Raw genomic sequence first — 15548 nt, forward strand, 5'->3', positions numbered from 1 at the left:
TATGTTTTATATGCACATAAATAGGTTTATATATATATATATATATATATATATATATATATATATATATATATATATATATATATATATATATATATATATATATTATAAAACACGTATTTCTATACATTTTTGTATAAAAATTGTGTTTATATACATATGTATTTATTATGAAATAAGTGCTTATAAAAAAATTGCATCGAAACACATGTTTATAAAAAAAATGTATAAAACACTTATTTGTATGCATAAAAAACCGTAAACTTGTACATATATGTTTACTATGAAATATGTGTTTGAATATATCTTTTCATAAAAGTGTGTTTGTATACATTTTAATAATAATACGTATTTGTATACATTTTTTTGTAACGTCCAGATTTTCAACTCAAAATTTTCATTTTTATTTATTAAAATATATTAGAGTTATATTTACATTATGCAAAACATGTTGCAAATGCGCATGTGTACAGTTGAACCATGCTCTTCTCATGAAATACCTGAAAAATATTTTGTAACAACTGGGTAAGCGCTAGGCTTAGTGTGTTCCCCAGAATACATATACAATGCATACACATAAAGGCCTTCAGCATAATGTTGGTTCGCCCTTGGCCTTCAACATGAAGCTGGTCCGCCCTTTTTGCCTAAATCATATAGTTGGCCCGTACATTTGACCTTTAGTATAATGTTAGACCGTCTGAGTCTATTGGCCTTCAAACCGAGCCTAGACCGCCCTCAACTCCCCACATAATTATATCAACACATATATTTAGTGCAATAGGTAATAATCTAATACTACATGCAACTAACAGAACTAGCCTAATGGCGTACTATTGGGAAACTATGTCCTAACATACAAAGGATATATACTGGAGCACATAATATAGAGAGAAACTCACATTGACAATGACTCGAAAGATTGACAGCCATATGAGTGATTCTACAGATGTTCCAGCTGATGGATAGCACGCCGAACGAGTAGTAACCTATAATATTTTATCCTGTTAATCTCCATGGCAATCTGGTAATGAAAACTAGACCTTTCACTAATCCCAAAGAATACCATAGTTATATCAAGTAAGGATCAGCCAGATGGGATAGTTGGTAGGCAAGATCATTTCGGCATATAGCTTTTCTAAAATCCAACAACCAAGCCAGCTTGACCATTCTAGACACCTCTTTCATAACTAGATCAATTAATATTTGACTTAGGATTACTGATAAATCTTATTTATAGGTTCATAATAATGACTTATGACTATAAATATAAGTTACACTGAAAACAAAAGAGTGTAGCTTAACTATAGAGATTTCCTAGACAAAGTACGGAATTGCACTAACAGAACTCTGACCCAATAGTTACTAGTTGTCGGGCTCTCTAGAGCCTCAAAGCTTCACTAAACTATCCTAAATACTAAGGAGATTTTGGAACTTTAGGTCAGAATTGAGAGAGAGAGAGAGAGAGAGAGAGAGAGAGAGATGGAGATAGAGAGAGAGAGAAATAGAAAGAGAGAGAGAGAGAGACACACACACACACAGAGAAATGGAGGGTGTGAGGGAGATAATGAGGGTTGTTGCCCTTTTATAGGCAATTTTTGGGGTGCATGACGTGCAAATGGGGCGCACATCGCATATTTTAAGGTGAAGTTTACCCAAACATTTTATGTCATGTGTCAGGCTCTCCGTGGTTCGTGTTTTCACCTTCTAGAAGCACGTGTCGTACACTGCACAACGCAAAACGCAAATTTTGTAAATTTCATAAGTTCTTCATACAGACTCTATTTTTAACGGTTTTTTTTTCTTCACGCGTAGCTCTCAATGAGTACTACAACTTTCCATTAGGCTCCATCGGCTAATTCTGACTTTAGTTTTAGCCCTTATTTTTATATGATTTAATAAATTTACAAAAATCATAGCTCTCTTGTATGAACTCTAATTTTGGTGTTCTTTTTACCAAAATTCATATTTTAAAAAGTACTACGATTTTTATTTTGGTTACTTTAACCAAAGTTAATCATTCTCTTCGTATCTTTTGGCATTAATAATGTTTAATTACGCGGTTGATTTTTACATCTTATAAAATTCATATTTCCTTCATACGAACTCGAATTTCTAAGAAATTTTTATTTTCGGGATCGGGATGGCGTGTACTCTTTAAATATAATATTATATATATATATATATGTGTGTGTGTGTGTGTGTGTGTGTGTGTGTTTTGGAGCATTCATTTTTTACGATTTACAGACGGTTTATTGAATTCTATTGGAATGAGAAAATTGGATATTTTCTTATAAAAACGTGTTTGTATACAAATGCATTTATTATAAAACATGTGTTTGTATGTTTCTTTTTTATAAAATACATGTTTATATATTTTGTTAATAAAAATCGGATACATACATATATATATATATATATATATATATATATATATATATATATATATATATATATATATATATATATGCTCTTAATAAATACCTAATTTTATAAATAGGTATTTAACATAAAAAGTATTTTAGAAAAAGTTTTTATAAGGGAAAAAGAATGGGTTTTTTTGAAAATATGTTTTTTTTTTTTTTTTTTTTTTTTTTTTTTTTTTTTTTTTTGTATAAATATGATTTTATAAAGCAAAATAACTATATTTGAAACAATAATTTGAAAAAAATAATAATAATGTTGGTGAGTTCACATATTTTAATATTTGAGCTGAAATAGTTTCAATTGTTGTAATTTTTCAACTTTGTTTTTAACTTATATTTTATTAGTGAACTAATCACACTTCAATGTTACAAAGAGTCCTTATAAACAAGCTCTGACTGTGTAGATTTGCCTCTCCTTCTGCTGCTTCATTGGACGTCATAATAAATAAAGACATTTATCATCTATTGTGACTCAACCATCAAGGTTGTAGCTAGAAACCGTAGATGGGGTTGTCAGCCAGTGTAGATCTATACATAATTCCCTCACTCACCAAGATTAACGGTTATAAGTCACTAGAATTCTAAGTATTGTATGTGTCTTTCGCTATCATCACATTTAAGTAATGAATTTGTCTCATGTTACTATTTAGTTATAAGTTCATAAGCATAAACTTGTATTCGTAAGTTCATAAAATCGCAGACATAAACTTGTATGGAAAAGTTTGTGAGCCTAAGTTCGTAAGCATATATTCAAATACACAAGGTCAAATAGCATATTTTCAAAAGGATAAGTTCGATAACATATATTCAAATGCATAAATTCAAAAGCATAAATAAGCATAAGTTTATAAGCATTTTACATGTTTTCTCCCACGTAAATAAAAAAACGTAAGTAAAAGGGGCCATATAACTCATCATGATATTCGCATAGATAAATAAAAGACTAAGGAGAGAAGCCTGAAGATGGCGTCGAAACGGTCGTCGAAAAATATTTCGTCGGAATAGCGTTTCATCGAAGAGAAGCTGTTGGAATCTCGCTGGAGGAAGGTTGCCGGAAGTTTCGTCAGAAAGGGCCATCGAAGGTGGTTGTTGCCGGAGATTTTGCCGGAAAAGAGGTCGGCGTCGCACTGCCGATAGTCAGAGCTACTGTCGACGGTTGCTGACGGCTATTTGTGGCGATTACTGGTGGCTGTTGGTGGTGATCAGTGATGACTATCGATGGCCAGAATCGCTGGAAATAAGGATGAACAGTTTGTCCCAAATCCCGGTACCGTACTGGAACCGGTACCGAATTCAAAAATACGGGATGGTACTTGGTACTCCAAATACATGCAATTTGGGAATCGGTACCGCCGGTACCGGTACTAGTACCGGTACCGGTACCATTCCCGTTACCGATACTGGTGATGTTAATTCGGTTCGGTACTCGGGATTAACTTTCGATCAAATTCGGTATTCGGGAAATCAGGAACGGGTCGGTACTGGTTCCGTCCCACACTCGTCCCTAGCTGGAAAAGAGGTGGAGGAAGGTAGTAGTGGCTGGCAGTTTCTAGAGAGAGTAAGAGATGTGTAAGGGCCTGTATTTATAGTAGGGGTTGAGTTTGATCCAACAGTTATGAGCATTTTTGGATTCGAGGGTAAGATTGTATGTGATGTAAAGAAACCTAAGCCAAGTTTCTTTTAAGTGGTTGGTCTCGACACTAGGTGTCGGGTTTCGGATTGCAAGAAAAAATATTTTATGAAATGCGTACTTATATTATTACTTCTTACAATAATCAATTTGAAATATTGAATTCGCAGGATAGCCGATACAAAGCACTGCTTGATGTTTTAAATTTACAGGTACGACTAGGGTTGTAAACGAATCGAACGTTCAACGAACTGTTCGTGAACCGTTCGACGGGAAGTTCGCTTATGTTCGTTTATTTAATAAATGAATGAACATGAACACAAATTCTCGTTCATTTAGTTAAATGAACGAACATGAATAATGATTTTTTTCGTTCAATTATATTCGTGAACGTTCATTTATGTCGTTTGTTTACACTTGTTTATGTTCGTTCATATAAGTTCTTTTAATGTTTATATATGCTTAATTGTATTTGATTACATCACCATATTATATGTTTATTTATGTTAATATATATTTGAATTATGTTTGTTTATCTTTGTTCATTTATGTTCATTCGTTTATGTTTGTTTAACATGTTCACAAACATAAACGAACAAATATAAACAATGCAATTTGTTAAACGAACGAACATGAACAAGAAAACTCGTTTGTTTATCCGTTCGTGTTCGTTCATTTGTTCGGCTAACTTAAACGAACGAATATGAACAAGTCCTGTTTGTGTTCGTTCGGTTCGTTTAGAGTCCTGGTTACGACTCATGTGTTGTCCGCTTATTTATTTTTTTTTTCTTTTTTTTTTGTCTGATCATTTTTATTTTCATATGAATTCCTTTTTTGACGTTTTTTATATTCATCGTTTCATAATCACATGTACTTTTTGTGTAACATTTCATTTATACATAATAATACTTAAAACATATATTTACTCAAAGCATATATATCCAAATATTATTTATATATAATGACTAACGTTTATGTTTGTTTTACAACGATCTATATATATCGAAGATTTATGTGATATTCCGGAAGCATATCAAAGTGCAAGAACTTTATTTGCATCGTAATGACTTAAATAGATTACATCAAGTCTAGCACATATGTATTTAAAGATTAGAGAACTTGATCGTAAAGCGATAATTAACCTAATTTTGGCGTTTGTCACATATATAAAGGCTGATAAAGGGTAAACCCAGAAGTTAGTGCCTTTATATAAAGCCCAAGCTCCAAGAATTACGGTTTCATTAAACAGATGAGCACGTCGTGTCTTCGCCAGCTATACTTCTCTTAATTCTCAAAATTAAACACTTAAATCAATAAAATACATACCAGAAAATTGAATGTTACCCAACAAGTTGAATATATGTTTATCATTTTTTTATGAAATTTGGTATTTTGTTAATTGTATTATGTTTAGTTGGTATTTATTTTTGTAATAATTCCAGTGTATTTAATAAATCACCACCATGGACATTTTGATTTGATCATTTTGTATCATATTGTCTAAGATTTTTGTAACTTACATGGTTAGTGACTTCAACTTTTCTTTGTTCAAAAACACAAAATATAACAACTTTTGTAGAGTTTTCATGGATAGTCATATCGATAAATTAACATGCTTTAGATTATCTATCTTTTGTTTAACAACTTAAAAAATAATAAATATCTAGTTTAAAAATATTTATGTATAATATAAATAGATGTTACGATAGATTAGATATTTGACTGGTAATATAAATACTTTCAAATTTCAACTAATATAGGAATGCAAATTGTGTAAATAGTTGCCATTGACTAAATTTTAAGTTTTGAATAATTGATTAAACATTAAACGATAATATCCCATTTGTAAAAGATAACATTTTTAGAATTTAAGATAAGACGAAAATACATTGTGATATATAGTTGAAAGTAACCCTCTTTTACTCTACCAACATTGCTACAAACATTAATGAACAAAGAATGATTAGGAATCAAGAAAACGCATCCGATATCCTACATTAAATTCATATCGTTAAAAAAATTCCTCTTTTCTCATTAGTGTCTTTTAGTATAAAAAATAAACCTCAAAATAAATATTCAAAGCTCTGTAGAGTCTACCATGCATTTAAAGATTTTGAAAGTTTCTTTGCAAGTGAATGTACAATTTTAGGTTTCAAGTTTAAATCCGATGCAATATCAACATTCCTTCATGATTTTAAACCACTATCAATTTCTTCAAAAGTTATAAAAATATTGATCATTCTTTAAACAATTATATCATTATATAATATATCAGAATGACTAAGGATCATAATGTATTAAACATAAATATTTTTTAAAATAAATATTTATCGATTTTTTAGGTTATTAAACAAAACACACTTAATATAAAAGCATAATTAATTTATCAACGCAACCATTGGAAACTTCACAAAAATCGTTATATTTTAAATAAGTATCACAAAAGTTATTATATTTTGCAAACTTTACAAAAATCACTATAGTTTGGATAACTATTATAAAAGGTACTATATTTTAGATTTTTTTATATTTTAAACCACTATCAATTTCAGCAAATAGTGTTATATCATCATGTCATATCCTTAAAATTGACACTGACACGCTAGCATATTACATTAGACTATCTCCAACCCATTTCCATTTTTCCACTAAAAATGGAGTAAAAATAGGGCAAATAGTGTTTCATCTTCAATCCTACTTCTTTTTTATCATATTTTTTCCCTCCCAAAAGTATATTCATAGTTATATAGATTGTCAAATACACCCCTCTACTAATTTAGTTTTAACAACTATATAATCTGTATTTTTTTCATTACATTAATATTAAATACGAAAGATTATATCTATAATAAACTTATAAATAAATATTATACATGCATTTATAAAAAAAAATATTACACATACACACTTTTAAATAAATATTATATATACATTTATATGAATATTAAACATACACACTGTAATTATAAGTTTTTATAAAATACGTTATCGTTTTTTAAAAGTTCAATATGTATTTAAAATTTTATATGAATTTGATGAACAAAAAACAAACTTTATATTTATAATTAATTAATATAATTTAATAGATAACAAAATATTATAAGTATTAAATATTATATTTAAATTATATTTAGTAGATAAAAGTGAACTAGAAATGTATAAATATATAAACAGAGGGAGAAAAACCGATAATACAAAGTTTATCCTCATTTTGGGAGAAATGAATAGTATAACACCATATTTGGTATAATACTATTCATATCCCCCAAAATGGGGGAATACGGGAGTGTGGAAGAAAAATAGGGGAAGAAATGGAGGGAAAAAATAGAGAATGAGAGTGGATTTGAGATACTCTTAGTTGCAACATGGTTGATCGGTTAAATTAGGGATGCAAGTGGGTCCAAACCTGGACCGGATGGACCCGGACCCGGAAAACCCGGAACCAGTTAATGAGATTTTGAAGAACCGGAAACCGGACCGGTATGTAGGAACCGGTTCCGGTTCGGTATCGGGTAAAGTGGATCTAGAACCGGAAAACCTAGAAACATCAAAGTGGGTAGGTTGGAACCGGGTAAAGTGGGTTTAGAATCGGAAAAACTGGATTTTTTTGGTAATTACTTATTAGTTAGTGGGTTGAACTTTGAAAATTTTCATATTGATATCCCGACTCTGTGGGACTGTAACTCATTGAATATGAAACCAAAATTAACAAAATTATAGTCTAAAATCATGTCCGAACTCTAAAATACGCTTTGGGAAAAACCGCATGTCAATCCGACTTTAAACGAATGAGATATGCATGTGTTAAAATTTTCACAGAATACAAAGTACAAAAACAAATAGCTAAAAAGTTGAAAATTTTCAGTTTTGATATTCCGACTTCGGGGGACTGTAAATCATTAAATATTAAACCAAAAATGACAAAATTATAGTCTAAACTCATGTATAAACTGTAAACTACAAGTTGGAAAAAACCACATGTCAATTTGATTTCAAACGAATTAGATATGCATGTTTTAAAACTTTCACCGGATACAAAAAAACTAAAAAACTAAAAACTTCCAGCTTTGATATCTCGACTTTGGGGGAATGTAAGTCAATGAATATAAAACTAAAAATGGAAAATTTATAGTCTAAAATCATGTAAGAACTCTAAAATACATGTTGGAAAAAATTGAATGTTAACTGGAGTTGAAACGAATGAGATATGCATCTTTTAAACGTTTCACAAAAACCGGTTTCGGCCCTAAAAGTGGTTCCGGTTCCAAACACCGGTTTCGGTTTTTAGACCCGGGTTACCCGGATCCGATGGACCCAAACCCAGATTACCTGGAACTCGAATAAAATCAATTTTTAAAACCGGAACCGAAAACCGATTTTATATATTTTGGTTCTACCGATTCCAGTTCCAGTCTGATTCCGATTCCAGTCTATTTTCCAGTTCTAAATCTCATCCCTAGGTTAAATAGTCAGATTTATAATAAAATTGGTAAAATAAGTTTCCAATTCGAGATAAAAAAAAAAAACCGTTGTGTCAAAATCAATTTTTTGTGAAAATTAGTGACTTTTATGAAATTTGTCTTAATAATTAATGTTAAAAACCTAACAATATTAATTAGTACCGAGTTTAACACAATCAGAGAACTAAAAAAACGTTTCTATTAACTATAACATAAATCTACATATTCTATCACTCATATTTAAATATTAATTTGCTTGTTTGTAACGTTTGTTCAATTATACTCATTCACCGTTCAAATTAGTCTGATTGCAATTAACCTTGAATAATTGAATTTGAAATGCAAGAATGAGAGTTTGTGTGCTTGTGATTCTCTCCTCACTCTTGCACATGTTGTAAGTAAATTGAAGGGATAATAACTTAGTAGGATAATAATGTTTTCTGTTTGTCAATTTTAGGTTCTTAATGTATTTTTTTGTACGTATTACACTATTAAGGTTATTATAACCGTTTACAAATATTCCTTTTAACAGGAAGAAACCGGTAAAATGAATTATTTCTAAACAGTTATAACAACCCTAATGGTGTAATACACACAAAAAATACATTAGGGATCTAATATGGACAAACGAGAAACGTTATTACACTCCTAAGTCATTATCCCTGTATGAAACTATAAACCCCTATAGTAAATTTTTACTTTTTAAATAAGAAACTTGTAGGTCTTGGGTGGGGTTGGTAGTTTAGATGTTTTTAACATCGGCCGTCTTTATAAATGGAAGTGACGGTTTCTTAATGACAAGGGAGCTCTTTGGGTTAAAATTGTCAAATTTTGTCACGGGGAATGTGGTGTTTTTTTGGACGATTCGAGAATAGGAACTGGAAGGGGTGTTTGACAAAAGATTGTAGGATCCATTAATCATCTCTATGAAAACATCGGGTGTTTGGCAAAAGATTGTAGGATCCATTAATCATCTCTATGAAAATGGTTGTATTCCTTCTTATTCCATGTATAAAGTGGTGGGGGATGGAACTCAAACGAGGTTCTAGAATGATGTTTGGTTCTTCGATATTCCTCTTAGAGAGCGGTTCGGGAGGCTCTTTGCTTTGACCTTTAATCAAGATGCTCGAGTAAGTGAATAATGGGATTCGGGGGGATGAAATTTTCATTTGCGTCGAGGGATTAGAGGAGGGGTTGATTCAACCCAATTTGATTATCTTGTGGAGATATTAAATCATATTCGAATAGGGGAAATGTCGGATAAGTGGTCTTGGTAGCTTGAATCGTCGGATATCTTTATTGTTAAATCAACACGGAATTGGGTTAATGATATGACGCTTCCTATGGGTAGTATGCCTAGTAGGTGGAACTGTTTTGTCCCTATTAAAATTAACATTTTTTATGGTGTGTGCTTTTGGATCGCTTTCCGGTAAGAGCTAAAGTGATGGAAATGGGGGGTGGTGATAGATTCCTTATTGTGTCCTGTGTGTCATAATTCTCAAGAAAATGTGAAGCATTTATTGTTGCAGTTTTCGGTTGCTGATCAGGTTTGGAGTCAGGTTGGGCATTGACTTCATTTGGACCTTCATGTGTTTTCATCTATCCGTGATATGGTGGATTGGGTGGATTCTAGACTGACGGTTCATATGGAATGCCCTGAGTCGGTGTTCATGGTGGTCATATGAGTGTTTTGGACGTTTCGTAATTGTTTACTTTTTAGTAGCAATAAACCTAGAAAAGATAGGCTCTTTGATTCTGTTGTGGATCTTTCTTTTCGTTGAGTTTCGTTTCGAAATTCTAAAGCTCGAGTTAACTAGATGATGTGGTTACAAAATCCAATCTGACCTTAATTTGTTCTTCTCACTAGCTCCTTGTTAGAGGTTAATTGAATGATGTGGTTACAAAATCCAATCCAATCCAAACCTTTCTATTTTTTATTTTTTTTAATTTTAACAACTTTATATGAAATACACATATAAAAATAAATACTAAAAATCTTAGGAGGGTAATAACGTTTATTGTTTGTCCATTTTAGGTCTCTACGTATTTTTTGTGCGTATTACACTATTAAGGTTATTCTAACTGTTTACAAATAGTCTTTTAATACGAAGAAATCGGTAAAATGGATTATTTCTAACCAGTTATAACAACATTAATAGTGTAATACATACAAAAAAAAAATATGTTAAGGACCAAATATGGACAAACAGAAAACATTATTACCCTCCTAAGTCGCTATCCCTAAAATTGAAACCGGGACTTTGAAACGTAAATATAAAAATACTATTTTAGAAAGTGAATTTCGCTTGAGACCTTTCGTACCTAAGAGGCTACGACATGTAAATGTTTTTATAATAGTACTAATTATATATTTAACAAACTTATTTTTTTACATATAATTATTTTTGTCTTCCCAGTTTATGTAGTTTATCAACACACTCTAGATCAATTTTTTAAAGTAAAAAATAAATTAAAGTAAGGTTTTAACTTGCAAAATAATTTGAACTTTCCATTGAATGAATATTCTTGTGTTGACCTGGTTAGTTTAGTCCCTACTGGGACTTCTTCCGTTTCTCGTTTCTTCTCTTTCATCTCAAGACCCTCGTAATTCTCTTCAATAAATCCCCAAAAATGGCGTCAATTCAAAACATCAAGTTGATCACGTGAACTACTTATCTTCGTTGCATTTCTCCCACAGTTCTATGTTAATTGGTTATCAGGTCAGCTAATTTTACAATTCTTTCCATATCTTTGATGCTGCTGTTGACTTCCGCTTGCTCCAAGTCTTCTCCCTCCCTATTTCGTTGTTAATTCCTGTTTTTAGTTTTATAATCAGAAAGATGAACTGTCTCATTAGCTTTGCCATATAATATAGTTGATCTATTTTTAGTAGTCAAGCTCCATTTCGGTTATTAGCCTAAGAAGAATCAAGAGTCCAAATGCCTAAAATTGAATTTCTCAGTTCTCACCACATGTAGAAGGTCACCTCTTGTGTTTGACATTAAAAATTACGCTGTTTCAGAAAAACTAGAGAATCGCGGAAACATTAGAATTCGATTGGAGTTTATAGCCGTCCGGCAGTTTCGCTCACACAGGTGTTTGAATGCGCAGATTTGCTCATCGACTCTGGTGTAAATACATGAAAACAACGTGAAACCCTAGTGGTGACACAGAAGAAGGACATCTGTAAATAGAAGATTTTGTTGTGAATACATGTTCGCAAACATAAAATTGGTACGCTATGAGACCCCTATCTTCTATAATTAGCATCCATTCTTCAAGTTATTAAACATTTATGATGAGTATACCATAATTGATAGGCTGTATATGTCATTTTATACCAAAGAAGGAATCATCTGTGTTGATAGGCTGTATATGTCATAAATGGAGAGCATTTTAGGTGATACATTCTGTAAAAGTTCATATGCAAATCATTAGGATATTATCAACACCAAGAAGCTAAAAATTGGACTTATAAGATGGGCCAAAATTAAGTTTGACAAATTCAACTCTTAGTGTGGACCAAAGGGAGTAATGAAATATGTTGACTATTGACCAATTTTTTTTCCTTCAGGTTCTTGTCCTAATCTTCTGAGAGAATGATATTATGGCATTAAGTTGAGTCAAACATGATCCTTGATCATATCAAGTGGTAGCATTTATTTATATTTATGATAAGACAATGGCATTGGAGGCAATGGCAGCTACAGAGTGCATCTCTCATACTGTAGAATTAGTAATGGAAGTAGTCTCTGAAGTCAACAATGTCTTTGTTGAGAAGGAATGTTTTTCAGAACTTGCTTCATATTTGAATAGACTTGTTCCTCTCCTAAAAGAATTAAACAAAAAACACATCAGCAATTCCGAGAAGATTCTTGTTGAGATCCTGAACAAACAAGTCAGAGTTGCCAAACAACTCACAACCGAATGCAGCAAAAAGAACAAAGTCTACCTCTTGATAAGTTGCAGATCAATTACAAAACGCATACAAGACATTACAAGGGAAATCAGCAAGGCATTACATCTAATCCCTTTTTCACAGCTGGAAATCTCATCAAACATGATGCAAGAACTTGGTCAACTCTGTGAAAGCATGCAGTCTGCAGAGTTCAAAACAGCCATAGCAGATGAAATGATTCTTGAAAAAATCGAGTCAGGAATCCAAGAAAGAAACGTGGATCGTTCATATGCCAACAATCTACTTGTTTCAATCGCACAGATTTTAGGGATTTCAACAGAAAGATCAACATTAAAGAAGGAATTTGAAGATTTCAAGAATGAGATAGAAAACGCACAACTGAGAAAAGATCAAGCTGAAGCAATTCAAATGGATCAGATAATTGCATTGTTGGAAAGAGCAGATGCCACATGTTCTGATGAAGAAAAAGCAAGAAAGTATTTGACTAAACGTTCTTCTTTGGGTAATCAACCTTTAGAGCCTCTCCAATCATTTTATTGTCCAATTACACGAGAAGTTATGGTGGACCCCGTGGAAACTTCTTCAGGCCACACATTTGAAAGATCAGCCATTGAAAAATGGCTTTCTGATGGAAGTACTTCATGTCCTCTTACAATGATCCCTTTGGATAATCTTACATTACGCCCTAATAGAACTCTTAAACAATCAATCGAGGAATGGAAAGATAGAAACACCATGATCACAATTGCTTCAATCAAATCAAAACTTGTAAAACCTTTATCAGAAAACAAAGAAGAAGAAGTGATATCTTGTCTTGAACAGATTCAAAACTTATGTGAAGAACGAGAAATTCACCGGGAATGGATAGTGCTGGAGAATTACATTCCTACCCTTGTGGAGCTTCTTAGTGGTAAAAACCGAGAGATTAGAACTCGTACCCTTGTCTTGCTTTCCATTTTGTCAAAGGATAGTGATGATGCAAAGGTATTTATTATTACTAAACTTGTAGTATTTTATGTTTTTTTTTTTCTTTTGTTAATTCTCATACTCTGTTGTAGGATAGGATTTCAAGGGTGAATGGTGTGATTGAATGTGTAGTTCGTTCACTTGGGCGTAGAATTGCTGAAGGAAAGTTAGCAGTTGAATTGCTTTTGGAATTATCAAGAAATGAAGGTTTAAGAAATCGAATTGGAAATGTTCAGGGATGCATTCTACTTTTGGTCACCATGTCCAACAATGAAGACACTCAAGCTGCCATTAATGCACACAAGCTTTTGGATTCTCTTTCTTCCTCTGATCAAAATGTCATCCAAATGGCAAAAGCTAATTACTTTACACATCTCCTTCATCGACTATCTTCAGGTATTAATTTATACAAACCCTTTTATTACAAACACTTGATCATTGACTCATTTTTTTTTTTCACAGGTTCTGAAGAAGTGAAGATGAGCATGGTGACAACATTAGCAGAAATGGAATTCACAGATCACAGCAAGTCGTCTTTATTTGAAAAAGGTGCACTGGGCCCACTTCTTGACTTAGTCTCACATGGAAACCCTAGAATGAAAGAAACAGCAGCTAAAGCACTTTGTAACCTCTCAACTTTACAAAGAAACAGCACTCAAATGATCACACAAGGTTCTGTAACTCCATTGGTCAATCTTCTCTACAATCACACATCATCCCATTCTTTACAAGATGAAGTAGCATCAATCATCATGCATCTTGCCACATCAACCATGTCACAGAATTCCGAAAATACCCCTGTTTCTTTATTCCAATCCGATGAAGCTATCGATAGCCTTTTTGCTTTTATTCCATGTACTCGCCCTTTGGTGCAAGAATGTTTGCTTCATGCTATTTACGCCATGTGCCACTCTCCTTTAGCTTCTACTGTTAAATCAAAGTTGAGACAGGTAATATATTCCTCTTTGTGTCCTTTTACTTCCATTTTGATCTTTCAATAAATGTAATTTACTTTTTTATTTGTATATATATATATATATTTTTTCAGAATTCAGACAACGAACAAGCGTTGGTGGTTTTATGTGACAATGAAAACCCGAAAGTAAGAGCAAATGCTGTGAAGTTGTTTTGTTGTTTAACAGAAGATGGTGAAGAAAAAGAGATAACAGATAGAATGGGGCAACAATTAATTGAGACTTTAATCAAAATAATCAAGTCTTCAAATGATATAGAAGAGATTGCTTCAGCTCTAGGCATCATTTCAAATCTCACCGAGTCAACTCAACTCACCGAGTCACTAGTCAAAGCCGAAGGACTCCCGGTGATATCCTCCCGTCTCCAAACCCAAAATGGGCCCCACAAAAAACATGTAATAGAAAACGCGGTTGGTTCCCTTTGTCATTTCACAAACCCAACAAACAAGGAATCACAAAAGAAAGTAGCGGAATCCGGTCTGATTCCGTTGCTTGTCCAGTTTCTCGAGGTCGGAACCGGAGTCACGAAACGAAAGGCGTCGATTTCCCTGGCGCACCTTTCGAAAAATTCAATGGAGTTGACCCGGCCGATTCCGAAGGCGGGTCTATTCCGGTGCTTCTCGCCGCAATTGGAATCCAGGTGTCCGGTGCATCAAGGAATGTGCGAAGTGGAGGTGAATTTTTGTTTAGTGGAAGCGAATGCGGTGGCGCCGCTGGTGACGCTTTTGGGGGATTCCGATTCCGATGTATGTGAAGCGTCTTTGGATGCGTTGTTGACTTTGATTGAAGCTGAAAGGTTAACGTATGGGTGTAAAGTACTGGGTGATGCTAATGCGATACCTCAAATTATCAAATTGCTAAATAGCAATAATTCGAATTTGCAAGAAAAGGTATTGAATGAGTTAGAGAGGGTTTTTAGGTTGGTGGAATTTAAGCAAAAATATGGGAATTTGGCGCATATGCCGTTGGTTGATTTGACTCAGAGGGGGAATTCTAGGACCAAATCTTTGGCTGCGAGGATACTTGGTCAGTTAAATGTGCTTCATGATCAGTCGTCTTATTTTTAGGTCATTGGAAATTCTTTTTTGTCAATTGATTTTGTACACAGTTTCTGTATTTTATTGTATATCATGTAGTATATGTTACGAGATTTATGTTCAAGTTTGAAGCTTCTAA

At 32.8% G+C, this 15548-nt stretch overlaps 1 protein-coding gene across 2 annotated transcripts; it reads left to right on the top strand.

Moving 5' to 3' along the window:
* The first annotated feature begins 11046 nt into the window (after positions 1-11046).
* LOC145041638 (U-box domain-containing protein 44-like) lies at positions 11047-15548 on the top strand. Of its 2 annotated transcripts, none has more exons than XM_078989776.1 (6): positions 11047-11233; positions 11536-11747; positions 12088-13416; positions 13491-13794; positions 13861-14348; positions 14447-15548. In XM_078989776.1, exons 3-6 carry the CDS (start codon positions 12196-12198, stop codon positions 15437-15439), a joined length of 3006 nt encoding a protein of 1001 aa, XP_078845902.1. In that variant the 5' UTR covers positions 11047-11233; positions 11536-11747; positions 12088-12195; the 3' UTR covers positions 15440-15548. The 2 variants fall into 2 exon arrangements, with proteins under 2 accessions (XP_078845902.1, XP_078845903.1); XM_078989777.1 differs by having other exon boundaries at positions 11625-11747.

The sequence above is a fragment of the Lactuca saligna genome, chromosome 4 (genome assembly GCF_052625555.1).
Source record: "Lactuca saligna cultivar CGN05327 chromosome 4, ASM5262555v1, whole genome shotgun sequence".
Lineage (NCBI taxonomy): Eukaryota > Viridiplantae > Streptophyta > Magnoliopsida > Asterales > Asteraceae > Lactuca > Lactuca saligna.